The sequence below is a fragment of the Gallus gallus genome, chromosome 10 (assembly GCF_016699485.2).
Source record: "Gallus gallus isolate bGalGal1 chromosome 10, bGalGal1.mat.broiler.GRCg7b, whole genome shotgun sequence".
Classification (NCBI taxonomy): Eukaryota; Metazoa; Chordata; class Aves; order Galliformes; family Phasianidae; genus Gallus; species Gallus gallus.
The window spans coordinates 6,180,267-6,205,794 of record NC_052541.1 but is presented as its reverse complement, the minus strand read 5'-3'; the positions used below and the strand labels follow the sequence as shown (position 1 = coordinate 6,205,794).

Genomic DNA, 25,528 nt, shown 5'->3' with positions numbered 1-25,528 from the left:
ATAGATGGTGGCAACACAGATCCACCTTGCACTAGCCTGAATTACTGGCTTTAATAGAATTTTTAATTGTAAAATTTGATAATGATAGTATAAAGGAGTTCCACATCAGACCCAGTAGAAAAGCACTAAGACTGTCCATACAGAACAATAGCTCTGACTAGAGAGGCACCTGCCTGCTTGCAACTTTCTTTTAAAATTTTAATAGTATACTCTAAGAAACCTGTTATTGTTGACAATCTGAAGATAAATGAAATACATTAATTCTGTGAAGATATTTGAGGAAGAAAAAAATAAGCGCTGGAGTCTCCACATCTGATGTACCTGTAGATCCTAAGGATCTCCCTTTGACAAATATAATGCATTTTTTTTTCCCAGAAAGAAAATAGGACGTATGAAGCCTACACATTACATTGCAATGGCAAGGAAATCTGTTTCAGTATCTGTCTTGCCTGAAGGATCTGCATTAATGTTGTTAGTAAAAGGGAATCCTTATTAATATTACGATTAGAATTGAGCAACTGTGAAAATTAACAGGACTAGTACTAAAATGTAATGCAGAAAAAGAACTCTTCTGGCAAAGGGAAAGATTTAGATGAAATTGGAATCCATATGGAGATCAGTAGTCTAAAGTCATGTTTTAAGTAAGTGTTGCATCACAGTCTGGGATTTACAGTGCCATTTTACCAATGGAGTTGTGTAATAAAAAGTTCTCAAATCATATGAAGTACCACAGGAGAACAGAATTCAATATGCATATCTCAAGATTTTTTAATCAATCATTAGAGTAAAAATTAGTAAGGAGAACAGATATATTCTAACCAACAAAATATTAATTATTCCATCTACACTGTAGCAACGGAATTGAAAAATAGATGGAATGGACAATATAATGTTATGAGTAGTCCCTTTTTTATATAGACTAAAGCTAAGGTTAAGACTTCTAAAATGCAAATAGAAGATTAATAAAAGATTAATATGCCATAAAACCAGCAACAAGTTTATTTAATGTCTGTTTTAGCTCAAATATGATTTTGACATCCTCAAAAATGAATGCACTTGACTGCTCAAAATCTACTGTTAAGGCCTAATCTACCCTCAAAAGATGCTGATGTAGTGACTACAGCACCAATAAGGATGCCATTTATTCTAGTAAAATTTTTATTTATTCATTTTTGCCAGACAGTGTAGCTTATACAGGCTTGCTAAAAAAAATAAGTTAAATCAGCAAAAATTAGTATTTTTGCTTGTCTGCCAGCACAGCTAAGGCAGTTAAATACAGTTTCTTTTTCCTCTTTATTGTTGAAAACAATTTTCCGCAGCTCAAACTTTTAAAACTGCATTTCTGTAATGTTTCCATAGAGTCCTTCAAATCAGACCTAAATTTCTCCACGTTCTGTGAGTTCAGTCAAGACTAAGTGACACAGGTGAGAGTTTGGAAAGGGTGCAGCTAACGACAACTGGCACTACGTGGCCAGAAAGCAAGATAAATGATGGGCTTACTTAAATTGAACACAAACTCAGCAGAAGCAGATAATACTAAGAAGTCTTGCTTTGCGTTACCTGCAATCTCCTATTCTGACAATATTAGGATAAAAAAAATTAATGACTGATGTAGTTTAGGATGAAACCAGTGTTAAGACACCGTTACACTCCCTTATTATTATGGATGGGACTATGTGTAGGTCTAAAGGGAGGTGTCCTTACCTATAGCAGGGGGGTTAGAACTAGGTGACCTTAAAGCTCCCTTCCAACCCAAAGCATTCTATTATTCTATGATTCTTAGCTGCTTTTTAGCTGATAGGAGCTCCCAACATACAGTGCATCAATAGCATGCTCTCAGTTGCAGCCTGCCTCTTTCCCACTGTTGACAACAGCCCTCTTACCTACAAACGCCAAGGCATGGTTCAAGATCAGATCACGCATGTTGGCATTACTCTCCACCTCCTCAGGGCCTGTCCATCTATCTGCTACATGACTCACTATGCTAGCATAAACTTAATATCACGAGTGGAATTTGGGCCAACCACACATCTATTCAAGTGTAACAGTCATACCAATGTTATAACTTTCTGAACGAATTGTCTGTTCTTCTGGAGGCAAGAAGTGCATTAGGAAGTCATAGCAGAGACAGGCTTCAGAAGAAACAATGGCATTGGGGACTGCAAGCAATAGACGTATTACAGAGTTTGTCTTGAAATAAAATCTGCAGTTCAGTTACCCATGCAAATAACATTAAGAAACAATTACAGCTCTGCATGGTCTTGTATTGAGGGAAAAAAACATAATGAATCAACTATGTTAAACTGAAGTAATGAAACAGGACATTAATTGTTTTTAAATGTATGCTAGGTTCAAAAAATGTAAGCAGCTTTCAGCTTTCTGTAGTGAAGAAGAGTGTATCTCACTCTTGGGCAGGGGATATCTACTGTATAAATTATGGCCTAAGCTCAGCTAAAGGGTCCACATAGCCTCAGAGGTAACAGAGGGACATCTGGGTGCTTACCCTAATCTGGAACCTGCTGACTGACTCCTTTTAAAAACAGGCTTTTCATCTGAAAGGCAAGAAAGACAGGATTGTTTTACTCTTTTAGCTATTTATATAGCTAAAGTTACATGCTTAAAGAACAGTGTTCTGAAAGAGATGTATAATGGAGCAGTGCTAAGAATGAACAGGTATGAAGGAAGCAGAAATAATGGCAATTACTTTAAAACAAGAATAACATTATATCATTAATTTATTGGTCTCTGCAACACACACGGAGAACTATGGATGATATATTAACAGTACAAAAGTTAATTCTTTAGAACCAGATTAACAGAGTAAAAACACTGAAAACTACAGATCTACATCTGAAATAACTAAGTATTTTTCAAATTTAATAAGAATTAGGAAGTCCTACCTAATGAAGAGTAGAAATCATGTAACAGACTTAAAGTTGTTGAATAAAGATTTGAATGTGTAGCCAGGTTCCATTGTTAAATCTTTATGCAAGCTATTGTTGGCACATTTCTTAACACTTTAGTATATGGATGCTTAAAATAAATTTATGTTCCAAATCTCCCATTGTAAAAATGGGAAAAGCAATGTTTGCGGACTCTCAGTGCTTAGCTGCTTCTCCCTGTTTTAGCAGCTTTCAAATCAAATTTCCTTCCATTGAACCCTTACACTGTCTTATCTACAATGTTCCTACCACTACTAACAGATTAAGACTAGGTTTTTATTTCAAGAATTTCTGTGTGAGATAATAATAATATGTATTTTTTCTAACTGACAGGTATAACAGGTACAACATTAAAATTGAAATATGATATGCAAACCAATACAGTCTCATCATTCTTAAAGTCAGTATTTCCTAGCATTTCAAGGTGCAAATTATTTCCTTCAGAGGATTGCACAAGTGTAAATGAATATTTCAATTATACTGTAGCTACAATTCTGCTAACAGTGGTGAGAGTAAAATCCAGCCCACACTCACGCTCTCATAACTTGTGTAGGCAACAGGTGCATTTTCAGTGAAGATTGGATGTACAGCAGGGGAAAACAATGTGTCGGTTTTATATTTTTTTTATTTCAAGACAAAAAAAAAAAAAAAAAAGATCTCTACAGATTTTCAAACTGCTTCAAACTGCTTTGAAGTTCTGTCTACAGAAGATAGTACACTATTGGCATTATATAAAGACAAAAATTAATTCCTCCTCTTTAATGATCCTAATCATTTCAATTTAACCATCCCTCATTGCTTTTAATGTTAGATCTCTCAAAAGACAAAGAACCCATCAGTGATATCTTGTGTGGCACAGACATGCAGTCTGGGCACTGAGCTAGCAATTGAATTTTAAATTCATCTCTGACATAGAATTTGAACACATCTCATGTCTAGCTGAAAATGCAAAGCCACCCATATCATTAACCACAGTAATACAATTCTCATGATAGGCGTGTATTTCAGATATGATGTTTACAAGTAAAATATTTACCTTCCCTGTACTACAGCATACTACAGTCCAAGTGCACATATTACACATAGAAAAAGAACAAAAAAATCACCAAAATGCTCATCTCTTAGCCTCAAAGTGACAGGGCTGTTCACAGTATTTTTTCCAAGCTGATAGTGTCAACTGGGACATCTACTCTAGGCAAGTATTACAATTCGTACATATTATACATAGTTCACTCCAAATATAATGCCTCCTATTTATTTTCTTGGAAAGTACAACACATACAAAGAGTACAAGAACAGTATTTGATAGAGAAAATTCTTAGCTAGAACGCACTCTTTTTCAACATAGACACCAACATTAGCTATGCACTTTCACCAGTGATGAACAAGAGCCTGCATGCTGTGCTCAAAAAACACCTGTACCAGCAGAGGTGACCCACTGTCACCACTGCTGAAAAGTACCACCCACTGCCTCACTGTGCTCATATCCACTGTTTGGTCTCCATAACGCTTCAGCGAGAGTGGATCAGTGTCAACGGGCGCCATTTTTTTCACATGAAGAAATTCAATTCCAGTCTTCTGCTTCATATGCACTTCCACGTCACACACCATTCTGTCAGACTGCCCCTCTGCTGCCATCTGTCACACGGCAACAAAATGTAATGGAATATTGGTGGGAAGGTTCGGCCTCTGCTGCCATATCACCAACACCCGCCTCTGACATTGTGGGCCAACATAATAAAGCAGGAGGCATTACTTTTGGAGCAGCCCTAATATATTACAGCATCTTAACAAAAAGTTGCCACTTCGGCATGGATTTGCTCTTATTTGTATTCTGCAAAATATCTACATAATTTAGGAGTACTGGAACAGCCAAAATATCCCAGGTGATATCAGGGGACCTTAATCTTCCCCTGGTCTGACAGTTTGGAGGAAGAAAAAGAACTCTGCATTAAAACACTTAACAACTATTTCTCAACATATACATCAGAACATCTTCTACAGAATATCTTAGAAAAAGATTGATCCATTTCAGTGGATTTATCATGTTACTTGAGATTGACAAGGTTTCAGATGTGAATTAAGGATAATTTGGAGCTTCCAAATTTGGAGCCACCAACTATCTCTAACCATATTTCCAACTACTGTTTATCAACAGCCCTGTGCTGCCCTTCATTTCAGGGATGTCTGCTCAGAGATGGGTCTCTGTGATGTTTACAATGAATTCCAAAAGCGCTCATCAAGAGCTAAACTTCTACAGCTCTCAGTGCAGAACTTGAAGAGGGCACAAACCAAATTAAAGTTGTAACGATAATGGTCACACATAGGGCTACTACAAAGCTATATTTTCAACTACTTTTGATGCAGAATCCAGAGGTGCACATCCCTCTGCAAAACATTTGACACTCCTAGTTTCACTGTCTAATTTTCTAACGTGCTTCTGCTTTTGTCGGGGGGGGGGGGGGGGGGACGACACGACGTGTGTGGGTCTGCCCTCTCTTTCCTGTGGACTCACTAGTCTTTTTCTAGGTGTCTTCACATCCCCATCAGTTTTGGGTCTTGCAGAGGTGAGTGCTGCTGTGGGGAGCTGCTCTCCCGCCACCTCACACTGCGTCTTGCCCTGAAGGAGGCTTGGTTGGAAGCGCTGCACTGCCCTGCCACCCCAGCATACCTCACCTCACCTCACCTTACCTTCATCCCCACCTTCACCTCCTCACCTCCATCCTCACCTCAGCCTTCACACTCAACTTCATCCTCACCTTCATGTTCACCCTCAGCTCACTGCACCTTCATCCTCACCTCAGCTCCACCTTGAGCCTCACCTCGCCTTCACCCTCACCTCACCTCAACTCCATCCTCACCTCAGCCTTCACACTCAACTTCATCCTCATCTTCACGTTCACCCTCAGCTCACTGCACCTTCATCCTCACCTCAGCTCCACCTTGAGCCTCACCTCGCCTTCACCCTCACCTCATCTCCATCCTCTGGTCACCTTCACCCTCCCACTCTCACCTTCGCACTTTCCCCTCACCGCACCTCAACCCCTGCTGCTCGCCCTCACCTCACCTTCCCTCTCACCGCCTCTGCAGCGCCGCCCAGGCGGGTAGCGCGGCGTTTCCCCCCCGCCGCCCGGTGACCGACAGCCAGGAGCGCCCGTGTGGGGCGGGAGTGGCACATCGGGACGACGCGGGGCTATTCCGGGCTCTAAGGAGATCAGGGCGAGGCGCGCGGGCAGCGCGGCGCGGGGCCGGGCTGCGGCATGGCGCCCCGCTGATGGCGGGAGGAGAGCGCCGCAGCTGCGCCACATGGGCGGGGGGGACAGCCCAGGTAGCGGGGCCGGACAGCGGGAGCAACGCGGCGTCCGCGAGGGGCAGGGATGGCGGGCAAGGAGGCCCGCCGGCTGGGGGGGATAGGGGGTAACGGGCCGCGAGGGAAAGGAGCGGGAAGGGGGGGTCGGGCCTAGCGAGAGGCAGCGCAGGTGAGCAGGGGGCGAGCGGCCTGCGGCCTGGGGGCAGCGGCGGTGCGGGAGAAGGGAAGCGGCAGGTGCGAGCGGGGGGCTGCGGGGAGGCAGTGCGGCTGCGGAGGAGGAGGAGAGGAGCGCGGGCCGGGGGGAGGGCAGAGCGCGGCGGGAGGCGGAGGAGCGTCAGCTGGAGCGCGGATGGCGGGAGCGCGGCGGGAGGCGGAGGAGGAGAGCGTCAGCGGGGGGCAGAGATAGCGGGAGTGCGGCAGGAGGAGGAGAGCGCGAGCCGGGGGGGCAGAGAGCGAGGGAGCGCGGCAGGAGGAGGAGGAGGAGGAGGAGGAGGAGGAGGGGAAGGAGCGCGACGCAGGGACGGCAGATGCCTGGAAATAAAAATTTGATGATTGCATGCAGCGGCTGGAGAGACTCTGTCGGTGGCGGCGGCGGGGACGCGGCAGGGACAGGGGGGGCGACGGCAAAATGAAGTATCAGAAATACCTGACTGTCTTGCAGATGGCCATAGGGGTGACCGCCTCCAACAGGGGCAGTCTGATGCCCTTAAAGAGGAAGCTGTGGTGAGTAGGCACCGCGGGCGGGCGGCTCTGCGGCCGGGCCGGGACGGGCGGGCGGCGGCCGCGGAGCGCCGTGCGTGTCCGCTGCGGGCCCGGGGCTGCCGCGCGCACCTCCGGGCGGGACGTTCCCGGCGCGGGCGGCGGCGGCCGCCTCAGAGCGCCCGGCGGGAGCTGTCCGCGCCTCAGCGCCGGAACGGCCCTCGCTCGGCATCCCACGGTGCGCGGGCGCGGCCGGGAAGGCGCTGCGCCCGCGGTGCGGGGCACTCCGCCGGGCGGCCCCGAGCCCGAGCCCGCCGTGCCGTGCCTCCCTCCGGGCAGGTGGGCCGGGCGGCGGTGCGGGCCTCGGTGCGGCGGCGTGCGGCTGAGATGCTAAAATGGACTTTCCCTCGACTCATTGTCAGTGTTTTCGTGCTCGCCGATGGGTGTGCTGAACCGATTTTTCTAGCTGAATCAACAATATGTTATGAAAAATGTATTAAAGTGTAATTGTGTAATGTGGGTGAGTAGGGCAGCGACAAGCATATGGCACTGTGCTACCCGGCACTCGCTGACAGGAGCAGGCCGCTGCTGGCTGTGTGGAGGCACCGGGATGTGCCATCAGGACAAGCTGTGAGGTCCGTGAGCTCGGGCTTTTTGTGAGGGAACTGCCGAGAACAAAGGCACACTGAGAATTTCTTTCCTCGAAAAGCCAAAGTGGTTCTGGCGGAGATGGCCCCGTGCTTTCTTCACTGTACTTAAACGCTCGTGGTGAAGGGAAGTGCCATAGAAGGCATGGTAGGTCATGGGGCTTAGAGGGACAACCTCTGCAGGGACAGAGGTGTGTGCTTGTCAGCAGCCCCAACACATACAGGTTTACCTGAATTCCACAATGTGCTTTTCCCTTCTCCCCCCTCACCCATATTGCCAGTTAGCATACACAATATCAAGGAAATGCATCCCTTGCAGGAGTAATGTAAGGCTAATAAGCTCTGTCATTAGTTCCAAATCTTGCTGTAAAACTGATTGCAAATCCATTTCTATTAACTGTAATGCACAAAATCAAATGCAGTCTTACACAAAAATATGTTGTCATGCAGATAAGTTTATTGCATTTAATCAAATCAAAAGGTTTTATAGTATATTCAGTGGTTTGATTTTGATTATGTAAGTTACATAAAGTGCTACCACCGTACCTGGTCCGTTCTCCTCCAGTGCTGTTCTTGTCTGTGTGCAGCAGCACAACCATCGATATATTACTTCTTTTGACAGTCTAATGATGTGTCACACAACACTAGCACTGGTTCTATTTCTTATTTCCTATGTCTTCTTGGAAACGTTTTGTTCTCTGACATGTTAAAGTGATTTACATTTAAAAAAGCTATTTACATTTACTTACTTTAAAAGTCTGAAAGGGCCTTCTTCGCTCTCTCCTTGATGCGATGTCTGCAGCTGGAGTTAGATCAGCTCTCTATTGCCTGGTTTTCTGGCAAAATTCTGTGCATTTTGAGGGATATCAGAACGACAGTGGATCCCCACTGATGTGCGCTAAGAGCAGTGCATTTCATAATGTTTGTAACTTGCCTCAGTATTGCTGCAATGGTAGGCTTCGTGGAGATTTAGTTAGCTAAGAGTGTTAGGGAGAAATAAGATCATTTCTTTTTTTAATTTTAGGGATATCTATGAATTATTTAAGGTTTGGAAGCATATCTCTAGGATGTTGTTGTTAGTAGGTGACATGATATTATGTAGTCACTTTTTCTTTGAGAACTTTAATAGCATTAGGTATTATCTTTGGATAGAATTTATGCTCATGTGAGAAATACTATTCTCTGATGCATTTAGAGAAATGCTTAAGGATACTTTATCATTTAGTTTGGGTTTTTTTTTTTTTTTTTTTTTTTTTGAGCTTAGTCTGTATCAAATAATCCATTAAGAAAAAGTGGATATTAGAGACGAGAATAGATCCCGTCATTACTAAAATCAATGTGATATTAGAGTATATTTCCAACACAGAAAGCAAAAGTGCATTCCAGTACTGAATCACTGAGAATCTCCAAGAAGCATAAATAAAATGTCTGATTGACCAATTTTGTAATCAATGGATGCTGATTTTCATTTCTTTTTATTTAGCTAAAAGAAAGCAACAACAACAAAAAAAGGATTTTGTTTAACCAGTCAGATTCATAAATTCTTTGATATGTTGGTACATATTGAAAGTGGAAGCAAAAGGCATAATTTAATAAAAAAGGGTTAAAATATTCATCTTTTTGTTGGTTGAGATAATCCACCTGAATCCTACTGAATGAAAATGAAAAAGGTAACAGCAATGGTTTATTTCTTTATGGAGCATCTGTCACTCCAATTTCTTTCTACTTTCCTCCCTAGAATCCAAGTTCTGTTCCTGATGTACAAAAGCAGAGTTAGGAATGAAAACAAAAAAGGTGGATGCCCACGTCTCATTATGAGTTAACAATAAATTGGTGTAAACTATCTGGGTATAAACCAGAAAACAGGCCAAACCAGATACTGCAGGCTTGCTGTGGGAAGTGGTGTAGATGGAAATTTGACTGCATTTAATGTGGGGCTCGGTCATTTTATGGTTTGTTGGAGGTTTGTTGGAGGCAGTAGGGTGTTGAACCTAGTGATAAAGGAAGTTGCTGGAGTCTAGAGCTGCTGATTCAGACCCGTGTTTGTGAGGCATTGTAATTTAATACATAGGAACCAAATGAGATGAGTAGGGTATTCTTAACAGTCTTGCTGTATCTGGATGCAAAAAAAAAAAGTGCTGTCATAGTGCTGCCAGTTAGCAGAGTCTAACAAGTCAATAGGCTGTCTTCATTCAGAGCAGGAGCCTCCTTCCAGCTCAGGGCTGAGGCAACGTGAGAAGCTTGGAGGCTGTGATGAGCTTCTTCCTGGACAGATTTTCTTTTCTGAGGCTGTATAGCAATACTTCTTTGGAGTATTACCTTTATTTCTCCTACAGTGGGGTTTTACCTGGTGTGTTATGTTTGAAATGATTACAAGAGCTACATTATTATTTTCTTCTGAATTTCTGATTTCTATTGTGAAATAGGTTATTTCAAATGGTAAAACCTTCATTCTGGCACTGAGATTTTGCTAGAGCAGTTATTAGAGGAGCAGAATTAAAAATTGGGGGTGTATTTGTTTGCACCTTGAAAACTGTACGGCACTTTCTTTCACCACAGTAAGATAACCCAGAACTTCATTGGTCAACATCTGTTGATAGTTTTTATTATTATTTTTAAGGGTGAGGGCAGCATGGATTAGCACACTTGCTAATATACTCAAGAAAAACTAACTGCTGACATGGGAGCACCTTCAAACACTAAACTGACATCAGTATTTACTGAAATACCAATATCTGCAACCGGAATGCTTTTAGAATAGGAAATGATAAATAATGTATTTAAGGGGAACTATACAAATACTCAGGAATTTCTCACTGCACTGACATTAGTGTTTCTCTCCCGAAGGAAGAAGGACAAAGCCAAAAAGAAAAAATAGCCCAAACAAAAACCCAGGATATTTTCTAGCAGCTCTGATGATCCTCACTGATATTCTCATGTGTCTTCAAGCATTTACCTCTACCTTGAAGGGCTTCCTCTGCTTGGGTCTGCTCCCTCTGGCTCTGCACGGTGCAGATGAGTGTGAAGTCACGAAAAGGCAAAAAGCTCAGTTACTGATGTGTTTTTGTTACCAAGAATGTTATGAAAATGACTGAGGCTATCAATGGTGACGTTTCTGTGTCTTTTTAGGGTGATGGGTAGTTGTCTGAGGTAATCCATAGGTTACAGAAAAGCCTGTGGAAGCAGTGTAGTACAGAATTTGCATTTTGACGGGGTCTAATTGGTGCTATTAAGTGTGTGATTTAGCAGGCTGGATGTTAACGATAGCTGCTGCTTGTAAGATGTGCATGGGCAAATTTATTTTTAAGCATATAAGTAAACTTGCCTGCAATCACTGTGGAATAGTCGGCATTAAGCATTGACCTAAACGCCTGGTTGAGTGTTTGTGTTCAGGCTGGGGTCGGATGTGAAAGTTCAGGCTCTTGGCGAAGGATGCCTGTTTTATCATTAGGACCATCCCTAGGGAGAAAAGTGTCACTGTTAGTTTATGTTCCATGTAGAAACATAGCTAGAAAAAGCAAATAATGGGAAATGTCATTTCAGTATAAGAGAAATAAAGCATCAAAGATTCAGCCTCTTGGGTGTGGCTGCAGAAGTATGTGGAAAAACACAGATCACCAGAATGGATGTTGTCCATTTTTGATTATTGGTTCTGTTAATACTTTTTTGAAATGGGAATAGTAGTTTCAGCTTAGCCCACTGTAAAGATGTATTGGTGTTGCAAATTAGTTGATAGCTTTCTTTTCTGATGAAGGTAGGAAGCCATGCTTAGTGGTGAAGATATTTGCAGAGATACACAAATATTTTTCACAGCAGGGGACTGCTCAGGGTTACCAGTAATTGTTTTGTATTAGGCTTAGGTGTGTCGTTTTTTTTTTTTTTTTAAACAAAAACTAACATTGAATGACTATAAATGTTAGGTCTTCCAGGCAAGCGGGAGTGAGTTTCAGCTTTTCCACTGTTTGTTGGAGCCAGAAGGCATACTGGCAACGTTCAGCTGCACCCAGCTGACATCTCTGTCATAGTGGGGAAGCCTGTCGTCTCATCGAACACAATTACAGACAATTCACACATTTCTCAATAGAGATCTGTGTAACTACTAGAGACAGAAGTTTCAGACTCGCATGACCACCTGCAGTAACCATTTGCTACAGACACCTCAGCACTTTTTAATAAGATGGGTGGACAACTTGCAGGATATGAGAGTCATAGTGATTAATTATGTCACTAAGTCTTGTTGAGGATGTATAGTTGTTAAAGATTTGTTCTCTATATTATTATATCCAGAAAACAAATACAGAAATTGTTTCAGTCCACAAATTATTCAGTTATTTGGATACCGCTCTATCAAATTGTTCAGTACTCTAAATCACTAAATAATGAGCTTTGAGTTTAAGTTTAAGCTCTTGAGTCTAACTGCTCTCTCTAGAAAATTAATGTGACATTAGTTTAGCTATTTCAGCCAAGATAGAACTTAAAAAAAATGTTAGGTTGTTATAAGCAGTAGTTTTCTGCAAGTAAAATACAAGTATAGTTTTTAATAATAAAAACTGAGATATGTTACATAGATTACATCTAATTGTATTATAGTGTGCATTGAGGCATTAGTCCTTGATGTGACAGTGCACTTTGAGGTAAATGTTGACTAGTATTTTGTTAGGCTAATGTGTTCATCAGTGGGGCACAGATACTAGGAGCGTCTTAATGTTTTTGCTTATTTTTCCAACTCGAGAAATAATTCAGTCACAGTTATGTAATCTGGTATCTGATCAGGAACCAGCAAGGTCAATGTAACTGTTGTAAGAACTGTGGAGAATAAACAGGAGTCTCTGGCTCAAGGTGGGATTTACAAAGCCATTCCATTGTACCGAATAAAATTTCCAGAATTGAAGTGCCCTGATTTGGGAATCCCCAGATGACCCACATTAGAAAACTGTTATGTTTCCACAGAATACTGAGGATGTTCTTTGATAAACAAAACCAGTGCATTTCCAACAAGACATCTAGAATCATTCGCTCCTTTCGAAGATCTGGAGTCAACTATTTAAATATCTGGGCTTCTCTGAAGATCTCATTCTTAAGCTTTGAATCGAAAGTGCTGGCATGAAGTAGTTGATGAGTTGCAGACATGTTAAAAGGAGAAATCTTCCTGCCTTAACTGATGATAATTCCTCTATACCCCTGTACTACAGCCAGTGATTTAGCAGCTCGCTTAGTAATTTTCTATTAATTAAATAACACAAATAAAATATGAAGGAAAGATGTAATGTAATGTAGCAACTTTCATTAATAATTTATATATATTTTTAACTTGAGGTTCAGATGCCCAAACCATAGTATCATGTGATAGTTTCAGCCTTCATTTAAAAAACAAACAACTCTATTTCTCAAGGTACAATGCAAATGATGGGGACAGAAAGCAAGATGGAAAAGTAAGAAGAATTTAAAAATCTGTCTTTCAGTTCTATGCAAAATGTAGTTTCAAGTGAAACTCAAACACTTTGAGGCTTGTCTCATGAATTTGGACGCACTGAAACCAATATTCCCATTTATCTTGCAACCTCACAGTCTTCATTTTGGAGTCTTACTCCTTATGGAATTTTCTGATGTCTGAATGAGTTGCTATTGTTGTACTCCACCAATGTCACTGGAATTCTTGAGGGTTTTGTTGCTGCACCCTGCATTCCAAGAGGGTGGGTGACATAGATCTAGTTATGTCTCAGATTTGTTAGCTTCCCTTTACTAAAGCTAGAGGAGTAGCAGAGGCGATGGAGGAGCTGGCATTTCATTTCTTTACCTTTGCCCCAAAGTTTCCTCATCAACCATAAAGTCAAAAATGCACCATTCCGTACCTGTGGATGTCTTACAACAGTAAGCTTCAAGATTTCCACTGATGGTGCTGATATGATTTTTCTTTAGTTGGTTAAATACTGCTTTATTTGCTTGTAACGGCACAGTGAAGTTAATAATGTTATAAAAGTGACTCTTCGAATTGTGATATTCCTTCCCATAAAATTATACTTCGAAAGTTAAATGTGGTTTTTAAAGCAGGATTTGGAACTGTAGAAGCTAGTAAATAATCAGCGTCATTTGTTCTCCGTCAGAATGAAATGATGGATGGATTCCAGGGGCAGCAAGTTCTGCTCCTTTCATTTTCTTCAAGAGCTTTTAAAGAATGGATCTCGCAAGTGGAGGGGCCTTCAAAATGCATCATTAGTTTAGTTCTTCAAAAACTGTGTGACTTTGATTAGCTTGTTATTTTTACAGTCTTTCTTTCACTCTATTTTATTATGCATTTTTTAAGGCTTCTTAGTATGAAAATACATTAAAAGAATTTAAATAAATACACATCTAAAGGCCCCAGACTGAGTGCTTTGAAATAGAAATGAAAATTAAGGGAAGCCCAGTGCAGCTTACAGTTGTTCAAAAATATTTCTATTAAATGTGAGGAAGAAAGTTTTTATTAAGTTATTAAGCATTTAATTGGATGGAGGTAAACACGAGGACTTAATGACCCAGTTGACAAGTATTGAAATAGGCATCCTTCATAGATTTCCTGGGAGAAGAATAAATCCTGATCTAGCTGTGGTGAAAGCAGTGGATCTCCTTGTGGGCTCCATGGTCAGTGTGCGGTTGGATTAAGTCCATTTGGATTAACTGTATCAGAAATGTTTGCAGAGTTCCATAACATGTCCAAAAGACATTCATACAGTCAGAATGTATGATCAGCATAAATGTCACTTTTTGTCTGTGAACGGGAGTTGTGACAGAGCAGCTGCCTTCCTTTGGGAGTTTATTTTTATGATTCTTTCAGACATTTTAGCAGGAAATCCGTGGCGTTGATTTGGTTTCTGTGTACAGTTCCATTGCAGTAGCAGCCTGGCATCTTTCTCAGAACTTACCCCAGAAATAATTTTGCCACAAAAATCTGGTGTCGTCTGAGCAGAAGTTTATGCATTTCTGAATATTAGTTATGTAACAATTCAGAATATTTTCTTTCCTTGCAGTTGAAAGTTCAGGAGTAAATTAACCCAAGGGGAAAAATATTAGTTTGGAAATCACAGCAATTCCACAAAAATGAAGGTCTTTGTAAATGGAATGAGAAATTTTAAAATCTCTTTTTTTTTTTTTAATTTAAAATTTTTATTTCTGTGACTTCTGTCTCTCCAACCTCTTACAAACGTTCATGGGGGCATTTTATTCCAGCTGTGAAGCAGTGTAGACCCCAGGGTTCCTCCACCCACACAAGTATATTCAGCCTGGGTACTTTGTATTTTGTACTTGGAATTTTGTATTTCAACTGTTAGCATGGCCCACTCTATACAACATCCCTTTGTCGTGGTGTGTACCTGTATAGGCACACACCTGTCCTCTTCGTTTGTAAAAGCACTTATGTACGTACCGAAGCCATTAATTCCAAGTTTAAAAAAAAGAAACCCAAAAGTATATAGGAATCTTAATGGTTACAGGGAAAATAACTGAACTGTTGTTGTCCCCAGCCTTGGGCAGTGCAAAAAAGATGTGTATGGATATATGTGTGCACACATGTTTTGGTGGCCTCGTACGCCTGCAGTTGAGAAAAAGAAGAAATGTAAATCTGCAAAATAAGACTTGTTTTTTTAGGTGTACATATTTGCTGAAACACAGCACTCGTTTTCCTAATGTGGTGTCAGACTGACTAGAGACTATTTTGCATTTAAAATACTGACCTTTTGGAACTTATTATATGTAGTTAATTATTAACCCCATTTACATTTACTCATTAACAACTTTCAACAATCTCCTTGAAATATGGGGAGCCTAGTCAAAATACTGCCATTACAAGCTCCTCTTAGGACTATATTTAGATGACCAATGTGATGAAAAACCTTAAAAACTATAGTTTTAATTACCTCTACAGCTGTAATAGGTCCTTTTCATGTTGTTGTTGCTCACCATTATTCTTGCTAGAGCAGCTGAAGTGCCATTAACTGCTTAAACTGGAAAAGGTCAAAAGCCAAATTCTGGTAGGCTCCCTTTGGTTTAACCAACAGACAGCAACATGTATCACAGAACACAGCTTTTAAATCGAATTAATAGTGAAAAATATTCCTTTTAGTTTTTCAAAAGTTGAGTATGTTTCTCTGTGCTCTGTACTTTTTCTGATGCTTCTTACATCAGTGCAGAAAATGTACAGATGACTCAATCTGCGAGCAGTGGTGGATTTAGTGGGAGATGTTTCTGCATCTTTTGTTGTCTTATTTTGGTGCTGCCTGTTTGAAAACCAAAAGTTGGATTGAGAACCCTGTAATATCACCCTTGCACATTTTTCTACTTGTATATTAAAAATGTGATATAAAATAAAGTGATATATTCTTTGTCTGATACAGATCTCTTTTTATTTGACAGGGTAACTCCATCTTCCGAAAATCCCAATGGTGCTACCTGTAGTGTAAGTCAGGGAAAGCCTTCTTTAAGAAGAATAAAAGGGAGAATACACAGAAGCAAAAGCCTTGATAGCATTGATTTCTGTGAATTCACTGTAAGTACCTTATCTTTTACATTTATCCTATCTGAAGTTACGAGAATCTTGCTGGTAAGGGAGTCATTCCTCTTGCATTTGGTTTATGTCATTGTTAGAATTGGAAGAGGTGTTATGCTTAATAGTGTTAAGAGTTAGGGTTCCACACTGGCAAATGTAACAAAAATTATATTCCTTATGTAATTACTGATACATACCTACATTTTTGTTCTTGAGCAGACATAAGTTCTGTATCTTTATTTCAGATTTTGATATTGCTTCATGCATGACGATATGCATGAATTAACTGGACATTGAGTAAATATAAAAAATAAATTATGTTTTCAAAATCTATTTTCATACTTAGAATGTGGAAGTTTTATTCACATTAAAATATATGTATTTTTAGCCAATCTTCAAAAGCATTTTTATTATATGCAGCTGTAGTGGAGTACTAGAGGAAAATAAATGCATATAAATTGTGTGTGTTCTTAGAGTACTTGAAGTTAGTATATCTGATAGATACCTTACTTAACCAGTATTGGTGCATACTTGTTTGCTTCTCTTTGGTTACAGTTACATACATTTGTTGTATGGTTTAAGAAAATTTACAGTGATCATGGTTTTGAGGTATTTGTATAGCTTATATTTTAGAGATTTAATAGAATTCAGAGAAAAAATATGCAATAGAGTCATGTACAACTTTTAATTAAGGAAGTATTTGCATTCAAATAACAAAAGAAAAGAAAATGTGCATGTGAATGGAGTGTAGGGATAGATTTCCCACCATTTTTACCATTCAGAAAAGATTAGAGTTATTTCTAAAAAGCCGTAGTAGGTTTTCAGAAGTCCTTTACTGCAAAAGCAGTATGAGCTGCACCTCTGGAAGGACTGGTGGAAATTTGATCAAAACAAATTATACTCTGACAAACTAATATGATACAGCTATCGAATACTAATATAATGGTTAAGAATATGTTGAATTATAAACCCACTGTTAAATGTGAGAACGAAAGACGTAATTAGGAAATATGTGCTGTCTTTATGATAATGTACAGATCAATAGTAATTGCATTGTCTGGTACTACATGGTAATACAAATAACGCAATCATAATGTTCAGATATAATTTTGGGAAACAGCTGTATCTAACCAACAGAACAAACTCAGTATGTGCAGCATTTTTTGTTTGTTTTGTTAAAGATGATGCCAATAGCCTCAACGATATTTTTTCTCAGGACTGATTTGCTTCTAATTACGACGTCTTGTCGAGCTATCTTTGGAACAAAGAGCTTGTTTGCTGTGTAAGGAAATAATGCAACCGGTAGCAAGGATTTGTGATTTAATGTATTCTGTGGTGTCCTGCTACTTCTAGGATGCAGACTGCTGCAAAGTCGAGTCTCATAGCTGATTTAGAGCTAGTTTTGGAGTCTGTGCAAACTGTTGTCACAGAAGTGATGTTGGTGTAATGGTTACCTTACTGAAGGGTAAAAATTCTCTTTGGGAGTGAGATTGCTAAAACAATAATTTTATCTTGTGCTATATGGGTCTTCATCTGTGTGGTCCTATTAAGGAGTTTTATCTAAATCTCCACTCCTGGGGCTTTCAAAGAAAAAAGAGATCATAGCCAAAGGTAAAAAGAATATCTTGCGTGCCATAGAACTTTTGCAAGGAGATTTGAGACAAGTAATAATGGCCCATGCCTGAGTATGAAATGTACCAATATACAGAGTATGTACATCTATCCATGTGAAACTCAACTATTAATAGCAAGGCATTGAACATGAGAATCATGAAAGGAGGACCACTGTTTATTCTGAGGTTACATGTTAAAGAGCGATACCAGTCTAAAATAGCTAAACATAGAAACAGAGTTGTACATATGGATTTTCTTGCTGCTGCTACAAAATTAAGTTACAATCACTCTGAAATATGTCTTAATATTGTTTAATAATACTTTTATTGTTTTAAAATTGTGATTAAAAATAGATCTAAAGAAATAATCGAGGGAATTAATATGAATAAATCTTTCCAAAGTGCTCCCAGAACTGAATGCTATTCATGTTATGCATCTTTTTCTGGTAGGAAGGCTCATGCACTGGCAGAAGGAATTAAATTGAAAATAAAACATTTAGCAGAAGTGAGAAATTATTTTACACAGTGAAGGAAAGAGCTTTTTAAAACGTTCTCTTTGGAACTGTTCAGTGTGATAGTATTGTTTTCATGCAGAACGAAGACAAAATGTTTCATATTAAAAGGATGATTTCTATGCTGACAAACTCAAAATAACTGGAGGAGCCAGTGAGGTTCTGGCTTTCTTCATCATATAATGCAATTAAGATCTATTAATAATTCTGACTGTTAGAGAATTCCAATACCTATCTGCATCCCAAATTGTGTGTGGTTTTTTTTGTTTGTTTTTTTGTAAACCTTTTGTTCCTTACCTCTAAGCAAATTCATACCAAGTACAAATCCTGACAGCAGGGGGACCTAAAAAAAGAAAAAATAAGTCATATGCTTCATTTTCTCCAAGCGTGAAGAGACGTGTCCCCAGTGGGAAAGGACTGGATTTCCATGCAATATGTACATATGAAAATGCAGTACGTGAAAACACTGTACCACTTACTGTGACTTCAGCTATGGTGGAGCACAAGCTGTGGGAGCAGTGTTAAGCTGGGAGGCTCATTAAAAAACACAGTTATTCTTTGCAAGGGAAAGGATAACCAGAGAAGAGCCTACTGCACGTGTAAAGTTCCAGCTGAGACTGGGAGGGAATACCACAGCCTTCTTCTGAGGGCTGTCTGGGACAGGCGGTGCTACCCTGCTCCTTGTTTGCCGCGTGAAGCCTATGATGTTTACAGTTTGTTGTTCCCATGGCTATTACTGTTGGTGACATACCTAAAAATGCTGGAGGGGTCTTCGCCTTTGTAACTTGCTGTAATGGCAGGTCAGCCTATAAGGAACTTACTGTGAGCCTCAGGTATCTGTGGGAGGCTGTCAGGGCTCCTGGCTGCTGCATTGCATACCCCTGTTACCGTCCAGCAGCTGCCTGGTGTTTTAGCATCCTTAACGTTCTGTTAGGGGGTATAAATTCTTCTTTATTACAAGTGGTGGGACTGTGCAGGATTGCTGACAAAAGGTCTGGGATTTATGTCTGTTGATACCTCTGCTGTCTGAAGTGGGTGGTACTGGGGTTTGTAAGTCATGACTCCCATTACCATTTTGCTAAGACAGCGAGCAGGAAGATAAAGTAGAGAGACCATGATAAGCCCCAGAGTGACAGGACAGCAGCTCCTTTAATATATCTTTCATCCTTTTTCTTTTCTTTATCCTCTCCATGTAGTACTGCTGCCAGCTGGTCCAATTAGGGCCTAGTTCCCACTAAGTAAAACTGTTTTATTGTTCTTCAGTTCTCCTTTAAGGAGTACCACCATGCAATGCTTTCCCAGTTTTTAGTCTCTGAAATACTCAGCTTTAATGCAACATAAAAAAATGTGTATTTTTGTAATATTGGTAAATGGTTGTCTGCAAGCCAGAAACGTTGTGTAACTCCTTTTGCACGCTGCAGAAAGCTTTGAACTAGAGAAAGAAAAGGATTATAAGTTCTCAGAGAGATGTGAAATACATCTTACCTTGTAGAACGAGGTGGTCACACTAGTGGTCGTTACATCTGTTTATAAATGCTTACTGTGCTGAAACAAGCTCTGGGCTTGTGCAAGCCACCCTCTGCAGCAATAGCACTTCTGAGTCCAATTTGTCAGCAGGGATGTTGTGCTCAGCGCTGTGCTGATATTCACTGTCCAGAACCTCTGGACCTGTAGCACCAGTTGGTGAGGTGTGACTGGGCTCTGCCTCTTTGACTTCTAGGCCTCCTCATGGGAGCGTGGTGGGACCACCACGGGGCTGTGAGCTGCCCGGGGTCCCTGTGTCAGCCCCGAGGTGCCTGAATGAAACTGATGGCTGCTGGCCTTACAGGTTTTGTATGTGACTCACAGTGTTACACATGCTGACTGCCCCCACGGTGTGCAGACACCAAGAAACTGTTCCCTCCTGTCCCTGTGGAACAGTGGGGATGTTCTGTGGGAATGATGACCGGGGAGGATTGCTGGGGGCAGATGTAGGGACCTCCAAATGTTTGAGATGCAGTTTCTCATTTTTAATGCTGTAACATTTTGATCAGATTCAAGAAATTACCAAAATCATCGTCTTGAGAGCTCTGTATGATTGAAGGAATACATCAACAACATTTTCCTACTAAAATCAGCCCTTGTGGAAGGAGCTCTTCTTAGAAATCAGAGCACTGCAGATATTTTCAATACGAACAAGCCCAGCTCTGCGTATTTTCTGGAGGCAGCTGATGCCAGCGGCTCTCAGTAAGCGTGCACACAGCAAGGTGTTGTAGGCAGGCAGATCCATCTCTGGTGTGCTTCCACTTGCATTGAGGCGGAATTCCAAGGAAGAATTCTGTGAAATGCTGTGGAAAGGCTGAGTCCTGTTGTCATTTTACGATTCTTTTCTTGTCTTGCCTTCTTCAGATGCACTGCTTTGTCTCATCAGGTATTGACGATAAAGTGGGATTGGCTCCAGTCCTTTGAGCAGGCACTTCAGAGGTCAGTGGATGTCAGCAGGAAAACACAAAAGTAACACGGTGGGGTGGGAGATTACCCAAAAGAAGAGAAGAAAGAGGCGACTAAACACAAAGGGCAGGCTGAATAAAACAGTGTGGAATGTAGGAGGAAATTGAAGAGGCAACAAAGGAGATCATCAGAAAGTGAAAAGTAGCCACATGTGTGCCTTTTTTAGGTAGGGAATGCATTTGTTCACCCATTGCATTAGATTCAGTTTGCTGTTATGCCACTGGAGGAGCATGGTACCTTGTGGGCCTTCCTGCAGAGGATCTGTGTATTTCCCCTATGGCCACTGCTGTCAGCAGGGCCAACCTTGCACATGCTCAGAGGGGCTGTGTGCCCAGCGCTGTGCGGGCACCGGGTGCTCAGATCAGCTGTGCTGCCGTGTGGGCACGGTATTCTGCTGTTGTTTTGAGGAGTTTCGCTGCCTTGTGTTTTGTAATGACGTTTTAAGGCTGTTTAAGGGCTTTAGACATTAACATGCATGGATGTTTTTGATAACATCCTTATTTCACTTCCCCAGACTCTTTGGTAGATTTTTAATGCATACGGCAGGCTGAAGAATTTGTTCATTGTTGGAATTGTCTTTGCTGAGAAATTGTTGTTGTGATTAGCACCATTCCCCCAGTAATTAGAGCAGGACTCTGTACTGCATTGCTCTGTTAGTTCATAGGGTGAGTTTATTGCTGGGTAAAGCAATCTGATCTGTACCGAAATCATGGGTTTGTTGCAATTTCTGTTTTATTTCATCTAACTCAAACTCCTCTTCCATTGGAGTCATCATGTAAATTGCTTCTGAGATGGTAAATGATATTCTGTAATTTAATTTGAAATAAAATGGTTATATTTTTATACTTCCAATTGTCTTGATTTTTATCGCTGGATGTTCCAATGTGAACATGTATCTGTAACATAGTGCAATACTAAATGAAGAATAACGGAGATTGTACGTACACGAGTTATTTCTTATGATGGAGATGTAAGAACACGGACATTCTTTAAAAAGTCCTGCAGGTATTTTAGCCTTGTTTGTAGATGTGGAAGGAGGAATTCATTAGCACAGCTGGAGTCTTGTAGATGCCCTTAATTTGTTCCTGTTCAGAGAACTGTGTGGTTGTTCTGCAGCTGTTTGCGAGGATTAAATCCTCTGTTGTACAAGACAAATCTCATGCAAAAGTGACTCATTTATTAGGTTAATAATTTCATCTGTTGATGGATACATGAACAGAATACTGACTTTATACGTGTACAGAGACAGTTTGAGGCAGATTGTTTTACATAAGATAGTTTAAGTGATATATGAAAAAAGAAAATTTGTTTTATTTGACCAATTAACACCAATTTTACAGTTAATGAGATTAATGTACTTTAAGTTTCTCTTTTGTATTTCATTGATAATGTAGGGAAAAAAAAACGAGGAAAAATCCATAGAATTTTTAGCTTTAGTTAATAGTTTTAAATACAGATGATTTTTAAACTGATTTTGATTGGTGCAACCTTTGAAATACTGCACTATCTAAAAGAGAAAATGCTACAGGCTTTTGATCTAATATCACGATTTCTATAGGAAAAAGGGGTATGTTTTCATCATTGTCTATTTCTCTCACCTTGCTTTCTGCTCAGATATCCAAAGTTTTATACAATAAGTATTCTAAATGTTGAGGCAAATTAGTAAGTCTTAAAAACCATGCTAGGTGAAACGTATGCAGCCTTTTGAGTAAGGACATAAACTGTAAGGATGAGTAATTGAATTTGCTAGGTTTTAAATTGTGATTGACCTTGATTTACGTTTCTGAATCGATTCAGATTATTTTATGTCTCTGAATAAATTCAGCACTCCAGTTTAGGTCTGCCAAGGATATTAACTTCATAATAGTCATTATACTGGTGACTGGATTTACATTTAAATTTAATTAGAAATATATTTTAGAGTAAGTATATTTTGGGGGTTATTATTTCTTCTGTCACCAAGATACGCAGTAGACTGAGCTGCATTGAAATTGACATCTGCTAAAGCAATACCTCGCTGATTATTTCAGTACCATCATAATTTGACAATTGTGACTTGTCAGGTCTCTCCTTTCCTTAGAAAATGTCAAAAGATATCCAGGCCATCATGTAGCTTAAGTTATATAATATCAGGCCCCTGACGTGCAGCAGTATGGGATGCTGGCGTCCCATATCCCTTCAATCTCAGTATCTCAGTACACACACTGTTACTTTCCAGGCTGCTGAGGCCACAGACAGAGGGAAGGTCCAATACCTTGTCCTTCAACTGGTGCAGGGCTCCAAGATAGCACAAGAGGGACAGCGAATGGCCATTTTCTCTGGTTTAAGGTGCTTCTGAGAGTAGGCATTAGTGTCTTCATTTCTGTTCTGAATTTTGTATGCATCCACATGAATATCAACTTTGTCATAAAGTCATTTTGTAGGATGACTCAGGGAAAAGAATAACTTTTGTATAAGCTTCTTTAAGTAGCTGCTAATCTAATTTTCTGGAAACCGAAGTTTCTTCGTCTTCATTGTGATACAGACTGGATACCTTAGCGTTTTGTTAACTGTTATATATTTATGTAGTAAAAAGTTATTTCTGTCCAAAAGAATTTTGTGTGAGTGGATTTCCACTGTTTTCAAGTCCAAGTGCATTTATCTTTCATGCCAGAAATTCTTCACTGATTTATTTCTACAGTGGAAGTTAACGTTCTTTTGCTCAATCTATTTTCCTGTTATTGATAGGGTTATTTGTTTGACCTTTCTCCATTATTGCGTTCGAAGAGAGGCAGACTTGTTTATAAATATGAGGAAGCAAAGACAGTGATGATTTCTGTTGCAGGCTCACAGCCTTGTGCTTAAAAATAGCAAATAATAGGAATGTCAGAATGAATGGCTTTTCAAAGATTTCACCAGAATGTATATGCTGAAAATTCTAGTAGCATGTCTGTTTTAATATTTTTAGTAGTGTTTTTGTTTCATTTTCCCTTGGTTTCGATTGTTTTTGTGTGTGTGTGTGTTTTTGCCAACTTAGTTGGCCTTACTGGAATCATTCCCACTTGGAAATAAGAATTTGTGAGCAGTTAATTCTAGTGGTCTTACAGTCTATTTTTCATTTTAAAATGAACCTGTGTGAGTTGCTTTTATTTGTAAAAGGTACTTGGAATTTTCTGTCATGAAATACATGTCCAAACGTAGACACTGTTGGCCAGTCTGTTTAGGTGCAATAATGTCTTGGGAATAATAAAGATCCCATAGTGCAGGTACAGTCAGCCTCAAAATACAGTGTTTGTGGTTTTCAAGATCTTGAAATACAACACTTGGCCTCATTAGAAGGTCTTTGAAATCTGCTCTTTCTTAGGTTTCGACAGGAAAAATATTAATCAAAGTATTAGATAACCGTGACTGAGGTGCTCCAGCCATTTGCTGCCAGAACGCTCTCACAGTGGATGTTTCCCAGCACTAGGCTGTATTTCTTTCTTTAAGCTTTGAAGGACTTTTTAGATCTACGGAGAGATGAGAAGATAGCACAAGTTCCTAAGCAGCAGCAGAATATCTCTTAAACGCAATCATGCTCAAGGTTATCTGCTACTATCTAGCTACTGTCATACATCTGTCTATATAAACCATATAGAAACATACACATGCATTATACATGTCTAATGCAGCTGCATGCTCATTGCATTCAATATACACTGATTAGGCTCACTTTCTGTCAGCATGCCCTCTATGCACATTTTAGAGTTTTGTTGACTAAACTCTGCCATCAAATCATTTGGGCTCTGCTGGTAGCAGGCACCTCCAAGCACAGGCCCTGACCCTACGTGGGCAGACCTTCAACAGCAGCTGAGAAATGTCTTCATCACCCTGCCAAGGGCTGCTCTGTCCAATTTTTTTTTTTTTACTCTCTGAAAGTCCTGGTGGGTGCTCAGGAACGTGTCGTTTATCACTCAAATAAAGTATTGCATTTTTAAACATTCCTCATAATTCCAAACTGTCCAGCCCTCTCCTAATCTTTGTCATCCGAATGGCTGACAAGTGTGCCTAGGCAGGGAACAAAGGAATTTGCCTTTAGCAGATGGTTTATTTTAGGAGGATGTACAAGTGCTAATGTAGGAGAACTGGCAGGATGCTTCTCAGCAGTCAGAAAAGATTTTGATGTATGTGCTGTAGCATAAGGTTTTGCTGCAGTTTCTGGAAAACTAAAAATAAAGGAAATGTTGCTAAAACAATGAAATAGAATTCTATGCGTTGAAAGTTGAAGACAAAATACAGTCCACCCAATAGCAAAGTCTCTGACCAAAGTGCAGGATAAAATAAAAAAGATTGATTGTAAGCACCTTGGAATTCAGACTGCATGAATTTGCAAAAATTTCTTAGCAGACTTCTAAGAGAAAGTGTTTTTCTGGTCCAAATACTTTTTATATTTTTGTTAAATTTTCAAGTCCAACACTGTGAATGCAAACCAGGTTGTTTATAATCTGTGCTTAGGGTAAAAAAGGAGTTAGAATGCATTAATGGGCTGGGGCAGTTGGCGTGGGCTGCCTCGTCGGACCTGCAGCAGCAAAGCCACATCTTGTTTGCAGTGGTTCCTTTTGGCACAGATGTCCTCTTTGCCCTCTGGCACAGTTCTACTCGATTCTTCAAAGAATTATTGGGTGTTTGTTGCCCATCTATATCTAAGAAGAGCAGCTTGCTTCTCCCACAGGTATAATATGCCTTTGCTGATAGCTCTGCAGTGTTCTGCGTGGAAGTGCACAGGACTGGATAACCTCTAAAGAGCAGCTACCTTTGGATATTTGGCACTGCTAT

At 40.2% G+C, this 25,528-nt stretch overlaps 2 protein-coding genes and 1 long non-coding RNA gene across 4 annotated transcripts in view; 2 read left to right on the top strand and 1 right to left on the bottom strand.

The window, feature by feature from the left end:
• The window catches only part of MPHOSPH10 (M-phase phosphoprotein 10), a 1,076,704-nt gene that overhangs the window by 678,802 nt on the left and 372,374 nt on the right, over positions 1 to 25,528 (top strand). The window lies entirely within an intron of this gene.
• LOC121111667 lies at positions 2,718 to 6,937 on the bottom strand. The gene is made up of 2 exons (XR_005862821.2): positions 6,899 to 6,937; positions 2,718 to 4,580 (listed from the first exon to the last, which is right to left on the bottom strand). It is a non-coding gene; the product is annotated as an uncharacterized LOC121111667 (long non-coding RNA).
• TJP1 (tight junction protein 1) overlaps positions 6,187 to 25,528 on the top strand; it is a 156,083-nt gene continuing 136,741 nt past the window's right edge. The window contains exons 1-3 of one of the 2 annotated variants that reach the window (XM_040706827.2): positions 6,187 to 6,270; positions 6,914 to 6,975; positions 15,987 to 16,119. In XM_040706827.2, the coding sequence (XP_040562761.1) occupies positions 6,217 to 6,270; positions 6,914 to 6,975; positions 15,987 to 16,119 (249 nt within the window). In that variant the 5' untranslated portion in view covers positions 6,187 to 6,216. Of the gene's footprint in view, positions 6,271 to 6,814; positions 6,976 to 15,986; positions 16,120 to 25,528 lie in introns of both variants that reach the window. The other variant, XM_015278975.4, reaches the window with a different exon arrangement.